The sequence below is a fragment of the Peromyscus maniculatus genome, chromosome 4 (assembly GCF_049852395.1).
Source record: "Peromyscus maniculatus bairdii isolate BWxNUB_F1_BW_parent chromosome 4, HU_Pman_BW_mat_3.1, whole genome shotgun sequence".
NCBI classification, from domain to species: domain Eukaryota; kingdom Metazoa; phylum Chordata; class Mammalia; order Rodentia; family Cricetidae; genus Peromyscus; species Peromyscus maniculatus.
The window spans coordinates 38,460,310-38,483,860 of record NC_134855.1 but is presented as its reverse complement, the minus strand read 5'-3'; the positions used below and the strand labels follow the sequence as shown (position 1 = coordinate 38,483,860).

Here is a 23,551-nt window from a genome sequence, read left to right as displayed (position 1 = left end):
TCCACTCTTGGTAGTGTTCATTTTCTAAGTTTTGGCAAATGCATAAGGATATGTATCCATTTTGGATTATCATCATACATATTGGATTCACTCCCTAAAAGCCCTCTGTGTTCGGCCTGTTCGCCCCTCCTTCCCTCCCTCCCTTTCCATCCCTCCACTGACTGATCTTTTTTTCCTGTTCTGGGGACTGAACTTGGGGTCAATATATTATGCAAATCCTTTTGCATGGATTTGCCCACTTGGTAATATGCGTTTAAGTCCCTCACTGTCTTTGCGTGCCTCAGGTATTCCTTTCTTTTTATTACAGAGTAACAGACCACTGTCAAGGTATACACAGTATATCAATACATTCACTTACTGAAATGTGTTTTGGTTGCTTCCAAGTTGGGGCAATTGTGGATGCAGTTGTCATATAACACACATGTGCTGGGTTTGGGGGGGAGACAATTTTCAAAATACCAAGGAACTTGAGGGTTGGACTATATGGGCAGAGTCTGGTTTGTTTTGTATGAAAGAACCAACCGTTTACTGTGTGTAGTTGCTACACCATTTTACCTTTCCACCAGGAATGAATGGGAGTCCCTTTTGCTCTCCGGGGTGCTGAGCATCTGATGTCAGTGCTACAAGACTTCATTTCTTCAGGGGGTGTGCCGTGATGGCTCACCGTGGTTTCCTTTGTATTTTCCTGGTGCCCTGACATGGAGTGGATTTTCAGGTTCTTCTTTGCTGTCTGCATCTCTTTTTTGGTGAAGAATCTGGACAGGTCTTCAACTCCTTTTAGAATAAGATTGTTCTCTTGTTAAGTTTTAAGAGGTCCTTGTACTCATAAGTAACAAACCTTTGTGTGATGCATCCTCTGGAACTCTTCTCCTTCATCTGCGGTTTGTCTGCTCATCCTCTTAAATTGTCTTTAACACATCAGAATTGTCTTTATTTATACCTAGATCATCAATTCCCTTGTAGATCCAATTTTTAGTATTGTAGCAAAATATCATCACCCAAGGTCCAACCCATCTAGATTGTCTCTTATAATGTCTTTTATGAGATACGGTTTTTCATCTTTTAAGTAGGTTAGGAATCCATTTGGAATTAAATTTTATGGAAGGTGTAATATATATACATGTCTAGATACTGTGTATGTGTGTGGGGGAGTAGTATGAGTGTACAGTTGTGCCAGTACCATTTGCTAAGAAGACTATTTTTGCTTCATTGTAATGTTCTTGCTCTTTGGGAAAGATTCATTGATTTTATTTATGTCAGCTGGTTTCTGGGCTTTCTATTCTGTGCCATTGATCTACTTGTCGATAGCATACTTTTTGAGTACTGTAGCTTTTTAGTAAGTCTTGAATTTAGCTTCCTTTCTCAATTTCAGTTGGCTATTCTGGGCCTTTTGCCACTACTTATAGACTTCAGCATCCATTTCCTGAGAGCTACAAAATAACTTGTTTGTGCTTTGATGGGGATTGCATCAGATCTATAGATGGAATTCTTCCTCTGAAGTCTCTTTTATCACTCTTCTTTTGGGTAGTGGTTTTTGTGTTCTGCTTAAGACATTTATTTTAACCCTAAACCCATGAAGATTGTGGTGGTTTAAGTGAGGATGTCTCCATAAGGCTCAGGTATTTGAATGCTTGGTCCCCAGTAGGCGGCTCTCTTTAAGGGGGTTTAGGGGGTGTGGCCTTGCTGGAGGGAGTATGCCATGGAGGGGAGGGGCAATGCCCTACCCTCAGTTTCTTCTCTCTCCCCTGCTTCTCTTTTTCCCTGCCACTCTCTCTCAGCAGCAGCTTCGTTGCCATGGCTGCCTGCTGCTATACCACCCTGCCATGATGATGATGAACTCATGTGTCCCTGGAACCTTAAGCCCAAATGAACTCTTCCTTCTAGAAGATGCCTCGGTCATGGTGTTTCATCACAGCTTTAGAAAAGTAACTAATACAAATATCTCTCTTCTAGATTCTTTAGTGACAAAATTCAAAATTGTTGTTATACTTTTGAAGGGCATAGTCATGATTGGCAGCACTGTAAGGGAGGGCCCTAGAGGCTGGTTATATTTGCTCTCAAGGTAATCATGGTAGTTCTACTTGCTTACTTTTAAATACCCATTGACTTGTATACTTAGTGTGTATCTGCTATGTATGTGTATTATAGAGAGAAAGATATGGATGGGGGAGAACACTAATGAGAAAAAGTGAGTAAAAACAGATAAGGAAGTAAGAAAAATCTGTGTAAGATTAGATGAAATATTTGTGAGCAGATGAGACATGAGCCGACATTCTGGTAAATGCATTTCAGTAAACTATATTTAACAGGTATGTTTGAGGATCAGAAACACTGAAGTATGTTAGGAACGTGATGAAAACAGAGTTGAGCGTGAACTAAAGTCCTGGTATCGGCGAAAACTTAGAAAGTCTGCATGGAAAGGGGCGAGCAAACGCAGAGCCCAAAGGGAGGCAAGTCATGGCTGTTCGAAGCGTTGTGTTTGGTAAATTGTTTATGAAAGGTTCCAGTTGGCACATGGAAAGCTGACTTCCGATTTCCACCATCTAACAAGAGGCATGAGTAGTGTGATCGCCAGAAAATGATTGTCAGTGAGCTTGGAGGTGATGAGGAGGCTGTGAAGATCCAGGCTTGAAGCCAGGGCTACACAGAGAAGGCCTGTGTCGAAAAACCAAAAGGGAAAAAAAGATCCAGACTTGAGTCACCACCATTCAGGGCAGAGAGCTAATCAAATGACCAGAAAGAGAGCAGTAGCACTAAACACACACTCAGTGGTGCTCTTGAGAGTTCAAGAGGAAGTGCGCCAGAGTGGGAATGGACATCCTGCCGGGAGCTGTCCCTAGCAAGGCAGAATGCTAAGAGCCCTCCCAAAGCACAAGAATGCTCAAGGTCCTCAGCCAGAGTCTGTCAGAGGAGAAAGCCACTAGCCGCCACTGCCATCAATCCACAGATGACATGGGTGTGATCAGACATTCCTCTGCTCTTTGCCCAAGCAAGTGTGCATTCCTAAAATGGGTCTGACAGGCAGGCATTAAGCACCACTGAGTGTGGAGTTGCTCTCTGAAGAGAAGGTCAGAGTGTAGGTGTCCATTTGGGCACTGTGTCCTCTGATGCCTGCCTCTCTTTCTACTCGCAAACACACACTGTTGAACAAACCAGTCACCAGTTTTTTTTTGGGGGGGGGGGGGTAGGTTTTTTTTGGTTTTGTTTTTGTGGTGGTGGTGGGGACAGAAGTAGAGGGGACAAATAAATGTGAAAACCCAGGTGATCGGAAAGAGCAGGCAACTCAGGAACTCCTGGGAGGTATAGAAGGGGATCCAAGAAAATCTGTAATTAGGATAATCTGCAGAAGGATAATAGAGAGTTCATGCCCACGCGTGGGACTTTGCATTTCTAAGCAGCTCGTGTGCCATCATGTTTACGACCTTGAGTGCTGCTAAGGCCAGGAGTCAGAGTCATCTGTCTGAGTCATAGTGCTGTAAATTCATCAGCACGCGTGGAAAGCGGTGCTTTTTCTAACTTTCAACATGTTTAATCACAACAATTTAAGGTTTTAATGAAGGAAAGGCATTTGGTATATACTCGTGGTAATCATAAGACTGTAAAGATTGAAAGTATAATTTTTCACAGTGTTAGACCGCTAAGCCAAGTTGTCATGTTTTTGGTTAATTATTTGAAATAGTTTGGGAGGAAAAAAAAAATCAGCATTCAAAAAATAATTAATAGTTTTCCTCTCTATAATTGCCGGTGTCATCACTGGCTACTGCGACTGGCTGCCAGCTCCTTTGTACCCTGGCTCTAGTGGCAATCAGCAAGTGCGATTAACGTTAACCACTTGTCCTAATAGCCAAATGCCAAATGTCATACCACATGCAGGATCCTAATTAGGCATTAGGAAGCAGACGGGATCAGCGTCATTAGCCAAGAATTAACCCCAAATTCAGAGCCACTTGAACTGGTGCTTGCAAAAATATAACAGCTCATCCTCGGGGATACTAGGGAGTCCTTCAAGAGTGGCAGGCAGTTCCATGCCCAGCTAAGAACCTTGAAATTCCTTTTCAAATGGGTAAAACCTTTTTTTGTGAGGAGCAAAGGTTTCCACCACCGCTTGCTCTTCCAGGATCAGGCAAATTTCTACACATTCTGGCTCCATGTGAGTGGAATTCACGTTCCTGTTTAGGTATTGACTAGTAACCACAGCCTCATGTATCAGGGCCCTTTGTGACATGTGTTTATTTGAAGAGGTAAGTCAGCGGAGCAGGACTGTCCTCTGTTTTTTCCAAGCTCCCCCTTACTCTGGGAAATGGAAGGGGGAGTAAGATGAGGAGTGCCACCTGCCATGGCTGCCCTCGGGTCCCCTCAGGACTAAGATACAGCCTTAAAGTGGCAGCAGGTGACATGCCGGGGAGCTCCAGTTCCAGCCGCTTTGAACATGGACATGGGAGTAAGCGGAATGTTACAAAATCCACACTCAGAACTGAAGCCCGTTGTTTCCATTCTAGAGGTGGAGGCGGCTAGGGTTTCCCCAGGTGCGCACCTCTGACAGGTTCCTTTGCATTCTGACTTTGAACTCTTCACAGCTCCCCTGCTTCTCTCCCTTGGGCCTGACTTCTTATAGTCACTATTGGAATTAATGATAATTATTCTAATTGAGTTTTGTGCATTTCCTAAAACCACTTCAATCACCTTTGGAATAAGATAGTGCCCCAGTCAGGGTTATTATTGCTATGATGAATCACCATGACCAAAAGCAACTTGGGAGGAAAGGGTTTATTAGGCTTGCCAAGTCCATCACTGATGGAAGTCAAGACAGGAACTTCAACAGGGCAGGAACCTGAAGGTAGAAACTGATGCAGAGACCATGGAGGAATGCTACTTATTGGCTTGTTCCTCGTGGCTTGCTCAGCCTGCTTTCTTATAGAACCCAGGATCACCAGCCAGGGGCGGGCACCACTCACAATGAGCTGGGCCCTCATCCATCAATCACTGATTGAGAAAATGACCTTCAGGCTTGCCAACAGCCCAGTCTTCTAGAGGCATCTTCTTAATTGAGGTTCCCTCCTCGAGGATGACTTTAGCTTGCACCAAGTTGGCATAAAACAATCCAACACAGACAGGATGCCAACGTTTCCTCTTCTTTCCAATAAGAGATGCCCTAAATGTATAACCTGATGTTTGTTTATGCTTTTCTACACAGAATTTTCACTCCATCATCTGATTTCATGATACAGAAATGTAGGAAACCACAGCTGACAGGAGTCTCCTCTTGTTAGAGTCTAGCATCGGATGGCTACTTAATACACACTGAGTCCAGATTTAAATGAGTGTCTGGGTGAAACTGAGGAATTAATAAGGAGACGGTAGAAACGGCTTTAACGCAGCTACAAGGACAGAGAGCAGTACAGCTATGATCCCCTCGGTGTGACAGTGATTGTGTGTCTTTCTTTCCCTTCATTCTTTCCTCCATTTGTTTCCTACTTTTACATTTCTTTCCTTAATTTTTGTTTTATTCTGTTTGGAACTGTCTTGCTATCTCTGTACCAAGCTGTCCAGAAACGTGCTGTGTAGGCCAGGCTGACTTCACAAAACTCCCACCTTGGCCTCCCCAGAGTCACAACATTCCAGCTGTTTTCTACCATGATTGACTTCTCTGTGGAATGTGGAAGAGTTTGATGGTTGTAGAATTGTAGTTAATATTGAAAGTATAACTTTCTTTCTTTAAAAAACAAACAAACAAACAAACAAAAACAACTCCAGTGTATTCTTGAGAGTCTACTTAAGAAGGCCAGGACGAATAGCAGGTACTTCAGAAGACTTCCCATCTGAGGTTATGGAGATGGCTCCGTCAGTTAAGGGCTGGGTCTGTAAGCATGAGAAGCTGGATTCAGATCCCCCAAACCCACAAACAAACAAGGGTTATGAGCAGCAGCTGGTACCTGTAAGAGCGGCACCGGGGAAGCAAAGGTAGAGGATTCCCTGGAGCTTGCTAGTTAACCAGCATAGCCCAACCGGGGAGCTCCAGTTCCAATGGCAAAACCTGTCTCAACAAATCAGGTGAAAAGGATGGGGAGATGGCTCACAAAGATCGGGGTTCAGATGCCCAGAGTCCACAGAAAAGCTGGGTGAACATTAAAAGCTTGCTTTTAATCCAAGCAGAGACAGGGAGTTACTGAATCATGCTGGGTATCCAAACTAGCCAACCGACACCCTCTGGGTTCAACGAGAGAGCCTGACTCTGTGAATAACGTGGTTAATGATTGGGAAAGATGCCTGACATCAACCACAAGCCTCCACACACACAATCCCATACACCCGCTACAGACATGTGCAAATGAGCTCACACACCAAGGTAATAAATAACTAAGATGGGGAACAATAGAGGAAGGCACTCACCATTGATCTGTAGTCAGTCACACACATACACACACACACACACACACACACACACACACACACACACACTTTACATTTGAAAATAAAGTTTTGCAACATAAAACTTAAAAGAGGAGAACAGTCAGCTGGCTAGAAAACTTACTCCCAGCAACACCTTATCTCCTGGCCACACTCCACGCCTAGACTGTTGATGAACCCATAGTGGAAGTCCCTCCCAGGTGGAAAGGACATCTCAGGAGAGTCAGTGTAAGTGGAGAATGCAGACTGATTAGGATCGGTTCTAAGCAACCAGGCTGCGGGGAGAAGCAATCCCAACCCACTCTAGGACTATCCTGACTTCCTGCGGGGTTGTTCATTACAGGTAGAAGTGGGGAGTTAATAACTAGCATGCAAGAGCTCACTTTCTTTCTCTACTAGCTGATTGCTCATTAAAAGCTCTAGACCTAATGCCTTGAAGCAGCCTGGCCCCTTCCTTGCCCTTATGTGCACTGAACTTTGGTTTCTGCAACAATGGGGAAAGAAAGAGACATTCATGAAGGCCTTCCCAAAACTTCGGGACAAAGGATGTTGTATACATCTTATTAGGACCTGAGACTTGACTGATACGATACAAATCACTGCTGTGGAGTATGACAAACCTAGTCCCTGGACTTCCCCATTGGCAGCTTAGATCCCCTGGAAGTCTGCTTTCCCGGGGCTAGTTAAATAGAGGGATCACAGACAGCAAACTGAACTCTGCACTGGGCATTTCTGTTACTATGAACAATCAAAATTGTTGTTGTTGTTGTTCACAGAATTATGCAAAACTCATTCCTGGGGCGACCGTGGGACTGCTTCAGAAGGACTCCGGAAACATTCTCCAGCTGATCATCTCTGCTTATGAAGTATGCTATTTCACTTTGCAAGCAGTAGGCTTCCCTTTCAGCATCCCATTGGCATCTAGGCGCTAAGATGTAGGTAGCGAAACACACTTTCATTTGTTCGTAGAAGGATTGCTCATCCAGAGAAAATCCCTCTGCATTCATGCAGCTAAAATATAGATTTTTATTTATTTCACTCACTCATCTTCCCAAATGGAGCAGCAGGTAGAAAAATCAAGGTCCTGACCCCAAACTGAGGCTGGTTCAGAATGATGCTCTGCAGACGTGTGGCCTCCAGCAAAACTTGAATACAACTGAAAGGACTCGGAGGCATGATTGAACTCCTCTCTGCTGAAAAAAAATCAGCATAAATTGCCAGTGAGCAACAGTTATGTGGTGAACCAACTCCACAGGTTCAAAGAGAAAAGATCAAACACAAACAAAACTACAAGGCCTGACCACAAACCAAAATACCGAAAGCGTACCAAGCACTCGGTGGATCAGGTTCCCTAGTCTGCATTTCCAGAGGAGCGGAAGGCCCTGTCTAAGTTTCTGTCCCCCTTGCACTGATAAAACACCCTGAGAAGAGCAGCTTAGGAGAGAAAGGCTTGGTTTGGGCTCACAGTCCAGGTCGGAGTCCATCGCAGTGGAGACGTCAGGGCAGGAGCCCCGGGGAGTTGGCCACGTGAAGGGCAAAGTGAGACCAGCTCTCCTCTGACTGCCGCAGGCCACAGGCCGCATGGTGGCTCCTGCAAGCTCCAGGAGCCTGGAACCCTGAGCTGAAACAAAGCATTCCTCCCTTCGCTTGTTTTTGTCACAGTATTTTATCCCAGAAACAGGGAAAGAAAGTAAGACAGATTTTTTCTTTGAGTTGACCTGTGATGCCATACTGAGGACAGAATTCCCCCCCTCAACAAAGGCACATAGATAAGGTTGCTGTGTTCTCTCTGTCCCCATTGCCTAACTCAGTTGGTCAACACTGGATGGCCAGTTGCCACTGCTATTTTTATTTTGGCCCTAAATATCCTTTTTCTTTCTTGACTAAAAATAAATAAATAAATAAATAAATAAATAAATAAATAAATAAATAAATAAATAAATAAATAAATAAATAAATAAACTCCAATTTGGACAGGCATTAAAAACAAAAACATTTAGAAATCAGTAAAGCGCTAGGGGCAGTGGCGCACACCTTTAATCCCAGAACTGGGGAAGCACAGCCAGGCGGATCTCTGTGAGTTCAAGGCCAGCCTGGTCTACAGAGTGAAATCCAGGGCAGGCACCAAAACTACACAGAGAAACCCTGTCTCGAAAAACAAACAAACAAACAAAAAAAAAACCCTTTTAGAAATCAGTAAAGCTCTAGTCTTTCTTCAAAGAATACTTAACTAATAATGAATGAATTAAACTCTCCATATTTTTGATGTTTGAAAATTGCACATTCATGACCCATATGTAATGGTATACTCTAATACTGGGTATATATGAAGCCAGTGTGCCTTGATTGACTAACAGACCAGAGTCACCTGAGAAGCTTTTTAAAAAGCTACTCCTACTCAGACTGCTTTCAGACATCCTGTAGACATTCAGAGGAAGGAAAGAAACGTGTTTTGAAAAGAAAATTACCTCCCATGTGATTTTGACATCACCTCACCAATTTTGAAATTTGTGCAACAAGGAGGAAAGCATGCTGGCCCTTCACAAAGACTTCACTTTTTTCGGAGAATGGAACCAGTTCTGGCCACTAAAACTGTCCAGTGTTGGGGGATTTCCCCCTAGCAATGCTCAGATATTGCAGCTTTCCTAGCACTCATAAAAAATTAATCACCATGTCAGCTCATCCTTAAAACTCTTCCAGACAGGAAGAACTGTCAACAAAACACAGAGAAACACCCCTCCCCATTCTCGTGCACTAATTAAAGTTCTAATGTATAGAATCAAATAGAATCACAAAGCAATCCTTCACTGGCTTATAACGCATTCCATTTTCTTTAACTTTATACTCTCAGAAGTGTTGACTGCTAACCACTTCAAAGAAATTAGGCAAACGAGGAAACAGTGGATTGTCAAAAATGTTTACCCATCCCATCAGCCAACCCCCTCCACACCCCTACTCGCTCTGTTCCGGGGAATGTCTCACTTTGCATTCCCAAATTGCTCACACAATTTACAAGGTAGCTAAGATCAAGTCATTACACATTTGAATGGAATCTTGGCTCGTTGTTTATTGCCTGGAAAATACCAAGGCTTTAGGCTGGAAGAGATGGCTCTGGGGTTAGCATTACTTGGGGCTACTCTTGCATAGGATCTGGGTTTGATTCCCAAAACCCACATGGCATCTCACAGCCATCTGTAACTCCAGGTCCAGGGGGCTCTGATGCCCTTTTCTGGCCCCCACTGGCACCAGACACACACATGGTACACAGGCATACACAGCCAAGCACTCATGTAGGTAAAAGAAAATACCGAGAAGCAGGTATCACTCTGCTGAGTTACATTGTTCTGGAGTTCTTGTTGGAGCTATATGATCTGTGAGGTGACATGTGCAAAAGATTATGACCCTTGTCTAAAATAATTATTTTTTACTCTGTTATACTTAAATGTATTTGAAAAAGACTTTCAAATAGAGGACCCTATAGACCGAATATCTTCTTCATTATATAAAGAAAGTATATTGAGAGAAAGCAAAGCAAAGCACTTCTGATTAACTTCTAGCAAGGCAGAAGCAAATTGTGGCTACAAACATTGGCTAAGTATTTTTAAATGCCATCTTGATATACAAAAAAAAAAATCTTCAAACTTGTTGTGTACTCGCTCACCCACTCACTAACGTCCTTCCTTCCCTTATTATATACTAAAGGCATCAATGGTCTCAGGGTTGGCTCTTCTACTGGAATTTAACCTCTAGGAAGGAATTCATTTGTGTCCTTTGCGCAGCCTCGTAGGCGATGCTTAAAAAAAATTAATGAGTGGAATGATAAGGAATACAAATTAGCATTTCTATTCTTTCCTTGGGAAATACACGTTAATCATTTTCCCAGTCAAATTTGCACGCTAGTACTCAATTATTTCAACGCTGAGATTCTCCTCATTTAGGTTAGACAATGCCGCCCACTAGTCCTCATTATTGTCACCGGCTCATGTAGGTAAAAGCTCACACATCCTCTTTTCTTCCATAACTTCTAACTCACTCTGCCGCTCTCCACAGCTACTTCTCCCTTAAATCTTCGAGGTTTCGGTGTAAGTACACTTTGGAGGGCTCGGGTGGTCGCTCCTTCAATAAAGTGCTTCCCTTGCAAGCATGAGCATTTGTGTTGGAGCCCCAGAACCCACACAGAAATGCTGGGAATGGAGCTTTCCATTATTGTGAAAGCAGAGACAGACAGATCCCTGGAGGTTGCTGGCCAGCCAGCCTGGCCAACCTGAAGAGTATGAGGCCAATGAGAGACTAAGACTCAGAGGACAAGGTGGATGGTCTCTGAGGAACAACACCTGAGTTGTCCTGTGGCTTCCACTCACACTTGTACAAATGTGCACTACTGCACACACATACCAGATTTTGAAAGAAGTAGACTTACCTTTCTGTGCAGTTGGCAAAATTATACTTTAGAAAAAAATTGAAGCCAAATGTGCTTTTATAATGCCAAAAATGAGAGAAGGGGATATATCTCACTGATAGAGTGCTTGCCTAGCACATTCAACCCCTAGTATCATAGATAGGTAGATAGATGATAGATAGATAGATAGATAGATAGATAGATAGATAGATAGATAGATAGATAGATAGATAGATAGATGATAGATAGAAATAAATAAATAAATAAATAAATAAATAAATAAATAAATAAATAAATAAAGAAAGAAAGAAAGAAAGAAAGAAAGAAAGAAAGAAAGAAAGAAAGAAAGAAAGATAGATTGAAAGATAGATAATGATACATGCCAACAATGAAATAGGTATAAACTCAAAACCTTTTGGATGAATTGAAATATAACTCAACTCATAATATGGTAAGTGTTTTTATTATTTGATAGCTTGTTTTTGTCTCCTTACATATGTTCTAAGTAAGCAAGGAATAGAAAAGGCAAGATGAGAACCTTTCAGAACAGAAATCCAGTCTTATCCAAGATCTGACTTGACATTCAAGGCATGATAATTTCCCCAAATAATATTAAGGTACAATTCTCACACACACACCGCACTTGAACACCTCTAGAATTTAGAGTACTGGGGGGCATAATTTAGTAGTAAGTGCCGGGGTGGCAGGCATAGGGCCTGTGTTTGAGCTGCAGCATGGCAAGAAAACAAATTAGATCCATTTGTAATTAGTGAAGTCTTTACAGCCACCATATACCAGGTGGCAATCACGGTATAGTCTTCATCCACAATTGAGATTATTGTCCTTCCAAGCAATTTCATGCATATTTGTTACTTTAAGTGCTAAGTGTGGTTGCTGTTGTAAAATATGCTTAAATTTTTTTGAACTATGATTCAACACTGAGATGAAAAGTTGTTACATATGCAGAAATGTGCCCAGCCAAGCAGTAGGGTGTAAATTTGGTATCAATGAAGCAAATGTTCATAGTTTGGGGATGGATGCAATTCTGCTCTCCTCACAAAGCAGCACGGGCAGCTAAGGTACAAAAACTAAGAAACAGAGATGACTATAAGTAAAGGATGCCATTGTTATATTTTACTTCTGGTACAGAAGCAAAATAATTATCTTTTGGATACCAAGCCATGCAACCCCGATCAGGAGAATTTGCTGAACCCTCCAGAATGGATGAAACAACTTTCAAGCAATAATTGACTCCTGTTTGTCATATGCAGTGCAAGACTGCTTTCAGATATATTGTCACAGCTTAATTGCCATAGGATAGTGTATCTCAACACTGATGATGTCTGAAATATATATACATATATATACATATATATGTGTGTGTATATATATAAAACATATATTTGTATCTATATCACATATATATCACATTCTTGCTTGTTTAATGAAATGATGAATTTTATATCCAATTTAGTTTTATTAATTTATAGTCATTCATTCTGTTCTTGTGCATGTATTGTGTGTACGTGCATGTGCACACTCACATGTGCCCCAGCATGCATGTGGATGTTGCTTCCACCTTTCACCTTGTTGGAGACAGAATCTCTTGCTAATTCATTGCTACAAATACTATTAAGCTGGGGCTGGAGAGATGGCTCAGAGGTTAAGAGCACTGGCTGCTCTTCCAAAGGTCCTGAGTTCAATTCCCAGCAACCACATGGTGGCTCACAGCCATCTGTAATGAGATCTGGTGCCCTCTTCTGGCCTTCAGGGATACATGCAGACAGAACACTGTATACATAATAAATAAATAAATCTAAAAAATAAAAATAAAAATAAATACCATTAAGCTTCCAAGGTTTCTCGTGTCTCTGGCTATCATCTCCTCATAGACTCCAGATTGCAGGCTTACAGTCCTGAGTCCCTCTTCATGTGGGTTCTGAGATCTGAACTCATGCCCTCACACTTACAGAGTAAGAGTTTTACTCACTCAGTCACTTCCCTAATTCTTTCTTCTGTGATTTAATGAGCACGATTCGGTTTCTTCTTCTGGCTGGACTTAGTTTTGCTTCGAACTTCATTTAACCTTTTCTTGTCTACACTACAGGAACTGCGGTCTGAGGTCGAACTGGAGGTATTAGGAGACACAGAAGGACTCAGCCTGTCTTTTACAGCTATCTGTAACAATGGCGTCCTCTTCCCACACCAAAAGAAATGCTCCCACATGAAAGTTGGGGATACAGTAAGTAGATACCCAATGGATCTTTAGACATAACATTCAGATGGGTCAGAAGCTAGCTCGGCTTGCCGAAGCTGGACTTCTCGCAAAAATTACAACCATCTCTTACTAACTGTTTTGGGCAGAGCCAGTCTCTACCAGCCCTGTCTCAAATCCCACAGGTGGCTGGAAGAAGCAGATAAGCAGCGTTTTCTTTTCCAGGCATCCTTCAACGTGACTGTGAGCATATCCAACTGCGAGAAAAGCAGAACCCTTACCATAAAGCCTGTGGGGCTGGGGGACACCCTGGAAATACTCGTCAGTGCAGAATGTGACTGCGCCTGCCAGGGAGAAGTAGAAGCCAACAGTTCCAAGTGCTACCATGGGAATGGCTCCTTCCAGTGTGGGGTATGTGTCTGCAACCCCGGCCACATGGGTCCTCACTGTGAGTGTGGCGAGGACATAGTGAGCGCAGATTCCTGCAGGGAGTCCCCGGGGCACCCCTCGTGCAGCGGAAGGGGTGACTGCTACTGTGGGCAATGCGTCTGCCACTTGTCCCCCTACGGGAACATCTACGGACCTTACTGCCAGTGTGACAACTTCTCCTGTCTGCGACACAAAGGCCTGCTCTGTGGAGGTAGGCTGTGGCTCCGCGCCTCTTACATCGCAGCTGTCTGGGGCCTTGACATCTTTCATTCCTTCCTTGCATGCCTGGGCTTAGTAGCTGCTCAATAAATATTTGCCGATGGCTTGGGGGGGGGGGCGTGAATCACTAGACTTGGCCTAACTGCATTATCACTTCTGTTCATTCGTTGTTGTGTCTAACATTCCTTTGGGGTCAGATCTCTGTCGATTGAATCTATATTTACATTATATGTAAATATTACTATTTCTTAAGGTTAAGTAGATAAAAGTTGGAGATGTCGCCTTTCTAGGTACCACCCAGGTTCCTCAAAACTGTCTGTGATCTGAATTCCATTGCCTGTCAGACTTTTCTAGGCTAAGTTGCTGGGTCTTACCCTATTCTTATGTATTTTACTTTGGAAATAAAAAAAGAAGAAGAAGGTAACAGAGACTGCCAAAAGAACAGAACCCAGGAGAAGGCACAGAAATGCCTTCACTTATTATATTCCTCTGTCTTTCTCTCCCTCCCTCCCTCCCTCCCTCCCTCCCTCCCTCCCTCCCGCCTCCCTCTCTCTCTTCCCACTTCCTCCATCCTTAGATTCACAGTACTCCTGTCTCAGGCTCCTGAACACTGGGATTACAGTTGATTATATCGTACCTAGCCACGAATACTTACCAAAGGTACTAGATTAGGGGCTGGCCAAGTAAAGCTAGGCAAGAACGCACGTGAGAAAGTCTGTGGAAAGAATGAACATAGAAAACAGCTTGGAATTTCTTGAAAATTTCAAGAAAAGTTTAAAATGTAAATATCTATACTTTTATATCTTTTGTAGATATAAAAACAATATTCTCTAAGAATATGCTACAGAATCGAGGTGTAGTGGCACATACCATTAGTATACCTGCACTTGGAGGCAGAGGTAGCCAGATCTCTGTGAGTTCAAGTCTAGCCTGGTCTACATAGTGAATTTCAGACCAGCCAAAAATGCAGGATGTGACTCTTCTCTCTCTCTCTCTCTCTCTCTCTCTCTCTCTCTCTCTCTCTCTCTCTCTCTCTCTCTCTCAAAACAAATAAACAAACAACAAGAGGAATCTACTCTGGATGCTGGAAAGATGGCTTTGTGGTTAAGAGTACATCCTATTCTTCAGGAGACCTGAGTGTGGTTCCCAGCACTCTTGATGGATGGCCTTTAACCATCCATTCCATGGGCTCTGACGCCCTCTTCTGGCCTCCATGGACACCTGCACACATGTGGCATTCACTGATACAGACACATACACGTAAATAGAAATACCAAAAGTGAAGTTTTAGGGGCCAGAGAGAATGCTCAGTGGTTAACAGCACACTCAGAGGACCTCAGCTCAATTCCCAGCACTCACGTCAGGTGATCACAACTGCCTCTGACTCCAGAGGATCAGATCCCTCTGGCCTACGCAGGCACCTGTACTTGTGTGCACAGGCATATGTACAAATTACAAAAATAAACAGTTGAAAATAAATCTTTTAAAAAGAGGGAAAAGGCTGTGCTACATCAAACGCGATTGAAAATTATTCTGATACACGTATTTAATCATAACCTACTCTGACAGGAGTTACAACTATGTTGACACAGTTTTATTTGAAGCCTTAACTGGCTCTTGACTAAGCTTAGACACCCTGCTATCCCGTGATGTAAGCAAACATCTCAACAAAATGGAACAACATCGTCTTTACAGAAAACTAGGCAAGTGATATTTCCAAACCACAGTGTCAGAAACCCACATAAGATTAATTTTCTCGGTGCTCAGGAGGTTGAGGTGGGAAGATCAGAAGCAAATGAGACAAATAAAATAAATAAAACAAACAAACCAAAAAACACAGAAGGAAGTGAAAAGAAAGAGAGAAACTTATTTTCAAGAAAGAAGAAAGGAAGAAGGAAGGAAGGAAGAAAGGAAGGAAGGAGGGAAGGAAGAAGGAAGGGAGGAAGAGAGGAAGCCTCAAAGAATTCCAAATGCTATGAAAGCATTTACCCCTGAGGAGAGCTATGTCCCTCCCCGCTTCATTCAAAGGGTCACTTTCTGATTACACTGTGTTCACACATGTGTGTACATGTGTGCACGCATGTGTGAGTGTGTGTGTGTGTGTGTGGTGTGTATGGGATGAATGTGGTATGTGTGTCTGTACAAACCCACATCAGTGTTTTTTACTGGGTTTAGGCGGGACACAGCCTGTAGGTGACAAGAAGCTAGTCAATGCCAAAGCCATCCTCACACTCCAGGAAGAATATATTGGCAGATGCTCACACTGCCTTCCTAGTAAAGTGCATGTTCTGAACACTTGAAAATACTTTCTGAAAGTCCCAAGTGTAACATAATCTAATCTAATCTAATGGGGATTGTAGCTAGAGTTTTCCTGCCTTGCCCACAGTTAGGACAAATCTCTGTCACCATGCCAGTCCCACAGCCACTCAGACCCAACCAAGTAAACACAGAGACTTATATTGCTTACAAACTGTATGGCCGTGGCAGGCTTCTTGCTAACTGTTCTTATAGCTTAAATTAATCCATTTCCATAAATCTATACCTTGCCACGTGGTTTGTGGCTTACCGGTGTCTTCACATGCGGCTTGTAATGGTGGCGGCTGGCAGTTTCTCTCCTCAGCCTTCTGCTTCCCAGAACTCTCCTCTCTCCTTGTCCCACCTACTTCCTGCCTGGCCACTGGCCAATCAGTGTTTTGTTTATTGACCAATCAGAGCAATTTGACATACAGACCATCCCACAGCAGGGGATAGTAACCCTCCCAATATTCCAGTCCCTAAATCCTGGGTTAAAAGATCTAACACCCAGGAATTGCTGGCATGTGCTCTACAACATAGTGCCCCACCCCTGTTCCTTTCTTTAAAAAAATGATGATGATGATGATGATGATGATGATGATGATGATAATAATAATAATTCAGGGCATCAGGAACACACTAAAATAAAGAGTGTACTCAGCCTATACACTGTATAGATAGGTCAGACAATAATGACACTCATCATATCAGGTGCGGGAATGGCAAGAAATTCTATTTAGAAAACAAGAATTCTTCAGCTGGACTCAGAAACCTCCTCCATTGCCAAGTTCCTTCACACTTTGCTGCTTTCTCCTCTAATCTGTAGATACAAGTATTCAAATCCAGCCAGGACTGGTGGAGTAGCCTTGGTGTGTTCCCGGAATGTGCATAGCACAGGGATGGAGACTGCATTTCCCTGTTTACAGATGCTGTTGTACCAGCTGTGATTGCCCAAAGTCACCAGATACACCACTCACAACTTGCACGGCTCTCACTTACTCCATCCGTGATCGACTTGACAGCCTGCTGCTTTTCTGAAAAGCTTTTATCACGACGTCCTTTGTCATACGGTGTCTTTCATCCATCTCAAAGCACTCAGAGAGAGAAGGCTCCATTGATCGTGTTTATCCTTGCCCAAATTCCATTAGTCTGTTTTGATTCTAAGAGACTGGAAGCTATGTCAGGCAAATGGCATTAGAGGAGAAACTTCCTGTGATTATGCACTTAGCATTATTTTCCAGTGGCATTCCAGAAAGATCTATCCCACTGAAAAAGTAATTTTTTTCTTAGATCTTGGGTTATCATCTTGCTTATCCATGAAACCAATATGAAGGTGGCGCTATGGTGGCGTGAACTGGTACTGCAGATGATCATTCACCACCTTTGGTGACCTTGTTGATGGTCCTGGAAGGCCAGCAGAACAGAGAGTTTCTAGGTTCTGAAAGGCAGGCACATTTTATGACTGCTGTGATGGTCCTTTTTTTAATGTTCCAGGAAGGGTTTTCTAAACTACCAAGGAACTCTTGTATGCAGAGATGTACTAGACAGTCTCAGGGCATCTGGAAATGCACGGTTAGGCACCATGTTAATTTTTGGAATAAATTACAACCCAGAGCTTTTTTCTTCCCTTTCATAGGTGTTTCCCCTTTCCTGAGGAAGGAAAAAAAAAAGATACTAGAGTTTTCAAGATCGCTTACCCATAAGAATTAATTCTTGGTTTTCCCCCAAATCATTTACTATCTTTAGTTTTGAATTCCCCCAAATCATTTACTATCCTTAGTTTTGAATTCCTTGACTCAATTATAATTACATAGGCAGCTGGATTGAGTCTTAATGTCATGGGCCCAAGGAAATTTGGATCTATCTTTCATCTGAAAAGTGTGCCATTTAAATATTATACCATATGGAATAATATATAGAGAAAACATGTATCTATCACATACACAGAGAATACACACACACACACACACACACACACACACACACACACACACACACACACACACACATCCCAGGAACATTCAGAACCCAACTTTGAATCCACTGTGGTTTGGAGCAGTATATGAAGGACTCTTCTATTGTCAGTCTCCTAAGACCCAGGGACAAAGCCAGAAAAGTAACTACTAGAACCAAGTCTGCAAGGGAGAAGCCAGTCTTCTGCCTCATAGTAAACCCGCCAGCATCTTCTATAAGTGGAAGCATCCGCCATTTATTTACTTTTACTTTGTTTTTAACGAAAGTATAGTTCTTTTAGTACTGATGACTAATTTTGCCTGCAAGTTCTTCCTCCTGGTTAACTTTTAGGAACATTTCTACTGACCAGTCCTTGTGGAGCTCAGTTACAGGCCAGGCACCACTGTAAACATGGGCATAGACTGACCTAGGTAGTTGCAAGTTTTGCTCAAAGAGCAAAATTTTCTGGTACAAGATATCTGTATGTGTGCCACCTTTTTTCTGAAGGGCAGTATCCGTTATGCATTTGTAAATAAATACTATTTGTTTCCAAATGCTTGTTTTAGTATCCATGGCAAGCACTCAAAAAAGAGAAGGAGACTTACCTGAGACACAATATTTACCATTTTAGACTGCTTCATAAGCCACCTGTGGCTGATCCGGAAGGGACTCTTGAATGCCACAGCCACCTGCACCACTGGCCCTGCCCTGTGAAACTACTATGGTTGCTGTGCATATTTCCACCATTGGAATTCCACCTCCCATTGTTATTTCCACCAGCTCCCATTGTTTTCTGTCTCGGAAATGAACGCAACTCCCTTCTAACTACCTTTATCCATCAGTGTGCCCAGGCCCCTCTGCCTGCAATCCGAGTCTATCCTGGGCTTCTGCAGGAACATTATTCTCCCATTGCCCTCCTCCTCTCGGGCCCTCCTGTGAGGAGCCTTTCCTCTGTCCATGTTCTACAGGCTGATGCTCTCCAGAGCTTCCCATGCTCTGCCTGCTTGCCCTAGATGGCCTGATTCACAACCGCCTCACCTGAAGTCTTTCTCTGACAGATCCCAAGCCCCTTTCTCCAGGCTCCTCTCTATATTTTCAACTGCCTTCTAAGATATCCAGCAGTCCTTTTTCTCCTAAACTCAGCAGGGCCGTGGAGACTCACTGTCCAACCCATCCAAAGCTACTTTTCCTCTTCTGCTTCAGGACCATTCAGTCACTCAACAAGTGATCTCCTCTGTATGCCAGGTATTGGAGTCCGGCAGTAACCGTGAGCCAGCTTCCACTCCAAGCCATGGAGCCATGCCACCAGCTGGCTCTCCAGCCCGTCGGCCTGGCGAGGATTCCATCTCTCTTTCTTCATGCTGTACTGTGACCAGTCATGCCCGACTCTGAGCATTCCGGCTTACATTGCTTATCCTTTCATCTCTGATCTCAAGGATGCTGCCATGGGTCAGGCCTCTGCTCTTGCAAGACCTTGCAACTGCCTTTCCTGCCTCTTGCTTGACCTCTCTGTGGAGTTAGGGTGTGTCTACACACATACCTATCTGTTCAGGTCACTGCCTTCATAAAATTTCGTAACCTTCTGGGGAAACGTTCTTTCTTTCCCCGTGTGGCTCCTCGTTGTCTCACTTCTGACATTCCCGGGACTTTCTCATCTTCCCTTTGCCCCAGCCATCTGCACTACCGGTGCCACCCTGTGGAACTACTAAGGTTACTGTGCACATTTCCATCATCTGCTGTTGTTTTCTGTCTCTGACATGTACGAAACTCCCTTCTTCTGACTCCTCTTAGCTTCCAAAATCAGCTCAAGCATCACTTCCTCTTGAAAGCTTCCCAAATCCCTATTTTGTTTAGAAACTCCCACCCTGCATCGCAGACTCAGCATGCTGTATCATCACCAGTGCTGGTAGTAATTCGTCGCCCGCCTCCCACGCTAGCGGATAAATTCAGTAACCTTGTGCGATTGAATTCTGCATCTGTGTTGCCTGATGTGCTCAGGACTGGAACTATAATCGACTCTTAGTTTCCATGACCCACCACATACTAAGCCAAAGGTCAGACTAAAAACTGGTGAAGGAAATTAGGCTTGCTGCAGTTTGACCCACTGGGAAGAACAGGGTAAACCCTCCTAATTGTCTTCCATCTTTTCTGGAACAGAGACCAGGAATAGGTAGATTCAGTGACGAGCGAGATTGTCTCTAAATCCTTTCCGGAGGGAGGTGACTCTGCTCCTGCTATTACCTGGGCTGACTCCATATTCTCTGCATGGGAGGTCTGTCATACTGTCACACCTTCTTGTCCAATAAAATCTTTAGCACAGAGTATACGCCCAGTTAGAAGCTGTTGGTTATGAATTTGTCAGTGTTTAGTATATACCAATGGGATAACTTACCAGGGGACATAAAACTAAAATTTTTCACCTCACCACAACCACCATGGAAGATTTTTTTTTTATCCCTATGCTTTAATAAGGGAGGATTTTTCAATTATTCAGCTTAGGTGAAACAGAACAGTAGTTCTCAACCTTCCTAATGCGGCGACCCTTTAATACAGTTCCTCATGTTGTGATGAGCCCCAACCATAAAATTATTCCATTGTTACTTCATAACTCTCATTTTGTTACTGTTATGAATTGTGGTGTAAATGTATGATATGCAAGAATATCTGATATGTGACCCCTGGGGGGTCATGACCCACAAGTTGAGAACCACTGATTTGATTAATTCAGGTCTGCCTTTCATCTTCATCCTAAAACCCAATGAACAATTTGCCAAAGAGCTCCAATGGGCTTGTCTGCATGGTCTCATTTGGACTGATTATTTATTCTGTTTGCTGAAAGTGATTTTCAGCTAGGAGACAAATTAATAAATACACATGACCAACAATACATCTATCTATCTATCTATCTATCTATCTATCTATCTATCTATCTATCTATCTATCTATCTATCTATCTATCTAGATGTCATCTATATAGCTATCATCTATCTGTTTATCATCTATCGTCTATCTGTCTGTCTTTATCTTCTGTCTCTCTCTTTGCCTCCCTCTCTGCCCCATCCCCTAACCTTTGATAGTCTTTAAAGGCAAGGAGAAAAGAAGATATTCCCCATCCTGGAAGTGGTTTGGACCATAAGCAATATAGTGTGCATTTTCCGTGTTTTACAGATAATGGTGACTGTGACTGTGGTGAATGCGTGTGCCGAGAAGGCTGGACCGGCGAGTATTGCAACTGTACAACCAGCAGGGACTCGTGTGCATCTGAGGATGGGGTGCTGTGCAGTGGGCGTGGGGACTGCATCTGTGGCAAGTGTGTCTGCAGGAACCCTGGAGCCTCAGGACCCACCTGTGAACGCTGTCCTACCTGTGGTGACCCTTGTAACTCTAAACGGTAATGTCTCTATTTTGTTTATTCTCTTCGTGGCAAGGTTTCCATGTGACCAGAGGTTGAATAACATCTAGTAAACTCAGACCTCGTAATTGTTTCAGCTGGGTTTGGCCTCCAGCATCCCTTAAAGCTCATAGCCCAAGGGCCCCTGGGATCTTCAGCCTGGAATGTCAGCTTCTCACCTGCCTCTTTCTGGGTCCCGATTGTCCCAAACCATAAGGTCACATTTTTACTAGATTACATCAGGGTTAGTGGAGCTGACGTCCCATACTGATAGCATCAGATGGCCTCTCAGCTGAATGCCCTGGAGGTATCCTGCTGACACCCACCCATTGGCAGTCAGTTCCCTTTCTGGGGAAACAGACAGCTTTCTTCTCTAGAGGCTGAGCTGACCCAGCAGATGTTCCTATCCTGGTAGGCTGAAGACAGTCTTGCCTTTCACTTCTCTCTCTCCTTATGATCGTACACTTTGGCACTTCTATGTGGCTATCGTTATACATAAATATTGTGGTTTGTGTTTTACACTATGAAGACAATAACAGCAACCACTAAATACACCCATAGTTTTCTATGAAAACTGATTTCTGGTTAGTAGCTTCACTTTACAGAATTGGAACAAACCTTGTAGGCTCCCTCAAGCAGATCTCTGAATGACTTGTGAGGTCGCAGTGTACCAGATAAGCAGCAAATAGGACTAAGTAGTTCATCTTTCCATTAACTCTGAGTCCTGGGATGGTGACATTTGCATTTCTGGTGAAAACAAGGAAGAAAATCAATTTCCCCCAGTGGTTACCCACCAAGCAGGTGTCAAAACTTTTCTGTCACTGTCCCTGGTAAACTGAGATACATGCCAGGCATGGAGCTTGATTCAAATGTCAGCTGTAGTTCAGTGACAGAGCGATTGCCTAGCATGCAGGAGTCTCAGGATTTAATCCCCAGCGTGACCACTGACAAAAAAGTAAGGTTTCTTTGAGATGTTCCTTTTATTGCTTTTCTATTTCATCTTCTTTATAAACATGAGTCAGTCTTTTATGTGGTTTGTAAGATGTGAAATTAACAATCAAGGTTGATCCAATTTGGGAATCAGCATCATCTACTTAATGTTGATGTTAGTTTTGAGATGAGTCTGTTCTTCCTTTTACTCAGGCATGTGTTCATTTACCTGACAGTATTAAGTACCTGCTGTATGCCAAGAATGATGACAAGTCATAGGTTTGCAGCAAAACACCTATCGTTTCTACCTTCACAAGTGCTAAGCATCTAAGGGAAAGATAGGATCTTATGCTTGCACGTGTATATGTATGTAGTGTGTGTGTGTGTGTGTGTGTGTGTGTGTGTGTGTTTCCTATATGTGCTGGTGAGTATGTGGGGGTGTTGTAGGCAAGATGTTGATCGATATCAGCTATTGTCCTTGATCACATTCCCCCTGGTTTATTGAGGTGGAGGTCTCTGAAACCAGAGTTCTCCAAATCCAGATAATCTGGCTAGCCAGCTTGCCACAGATCTCCTGTTCTGCATCCCAAATGCTGGGATTACAGGTGGTTGCCACACTTGCCTGGTTTTTGTGTGGTCTCTGGGGATCTGAACTCTGGTCCTCACACTTGCCTGCCAAGCTCTTTATCCACTGAGCCATGCCCCAATCCCATATTTTTTTTTCAAGCAATTAACAGAGATCTGTGGGCTGCAGTCACAAGGGGGGTGTAGAGGAGGCTGTGGATAGACCGGTCTTGCTGGGGCAGTCACAGTGAGAGGCACAAGGAGATGTGAAGAGTCTCTACAGTGTGCTCCAGGCCCCCACCAAGCCTGCCCAGTTATATTTAAAACCCCAAAGCAGCTTCAAGACAAGACCTGTGCTCTCACACCCACATGGTTGCTAATCCAAGCCTAATGCAAGGGCTAATCCAAGCCCTGCCCATAGAACAGAGATTCTCAACCTGTGGATCGCGACCCCTGTAGGAGTCGCTAATCAGATATTTACATTGTGATTCATAACAATAGAAAAATTACAGTTATAAAGTAACAATGAAATAATTTTATGGTTGAGGGTCCTCACAACAAAGAAAATGCAGCTTCAGCTGGGCACGAGCATTTCAAGTCCCTTGAAGACTGCCGATTCTCAGGGCATGCTGTGTCCCCACAGGAAGAAACATTTGCAGGTTTGTCCTACTCCAAACTGAATCTATGTAAATGTATTTGTAGCACAAGATAAATTCAAGGCCTACATTATACTTTGGTCTATAAACAC

At 43.3% G+C, this 23,551-nt stretch overlaps 1 protein-coding gene across 7 annotated transcripts in view; it reads left to right on the top strand.

The window, feature by feature from the left end:
- Itgb6 (integrin subunit beta 6) overlaps nt 1-23,551 on the top strand; it is a 131,484-nt gene that overhangs the window by 87,217 nt on the left and 20,716 nt on the right. For all 7 annotated transcript variants that reach the window (XM_006984630.4, XM_076569543.1, XM_076569548.1 and 4 more), the window contains 4 exons: nt 7,185-7,274; nt 12,915-13,049; nt 13,248-13,662; nt 21,087-21,309. In XM_006984630.4, the coding sequence (XP_006984692.1) occupies nt 7,185-7,274; nt 12,915-13,049; nt 13,248-13,662; nt 21,087-21,309 (863 nt within the window). The remainder of the gene's footprint in view (nt 1-7,184; nt 7,275-12,914; nt 13,050-13,247; nt 13,663-21,086; nt 21,310-23,551) is intronic.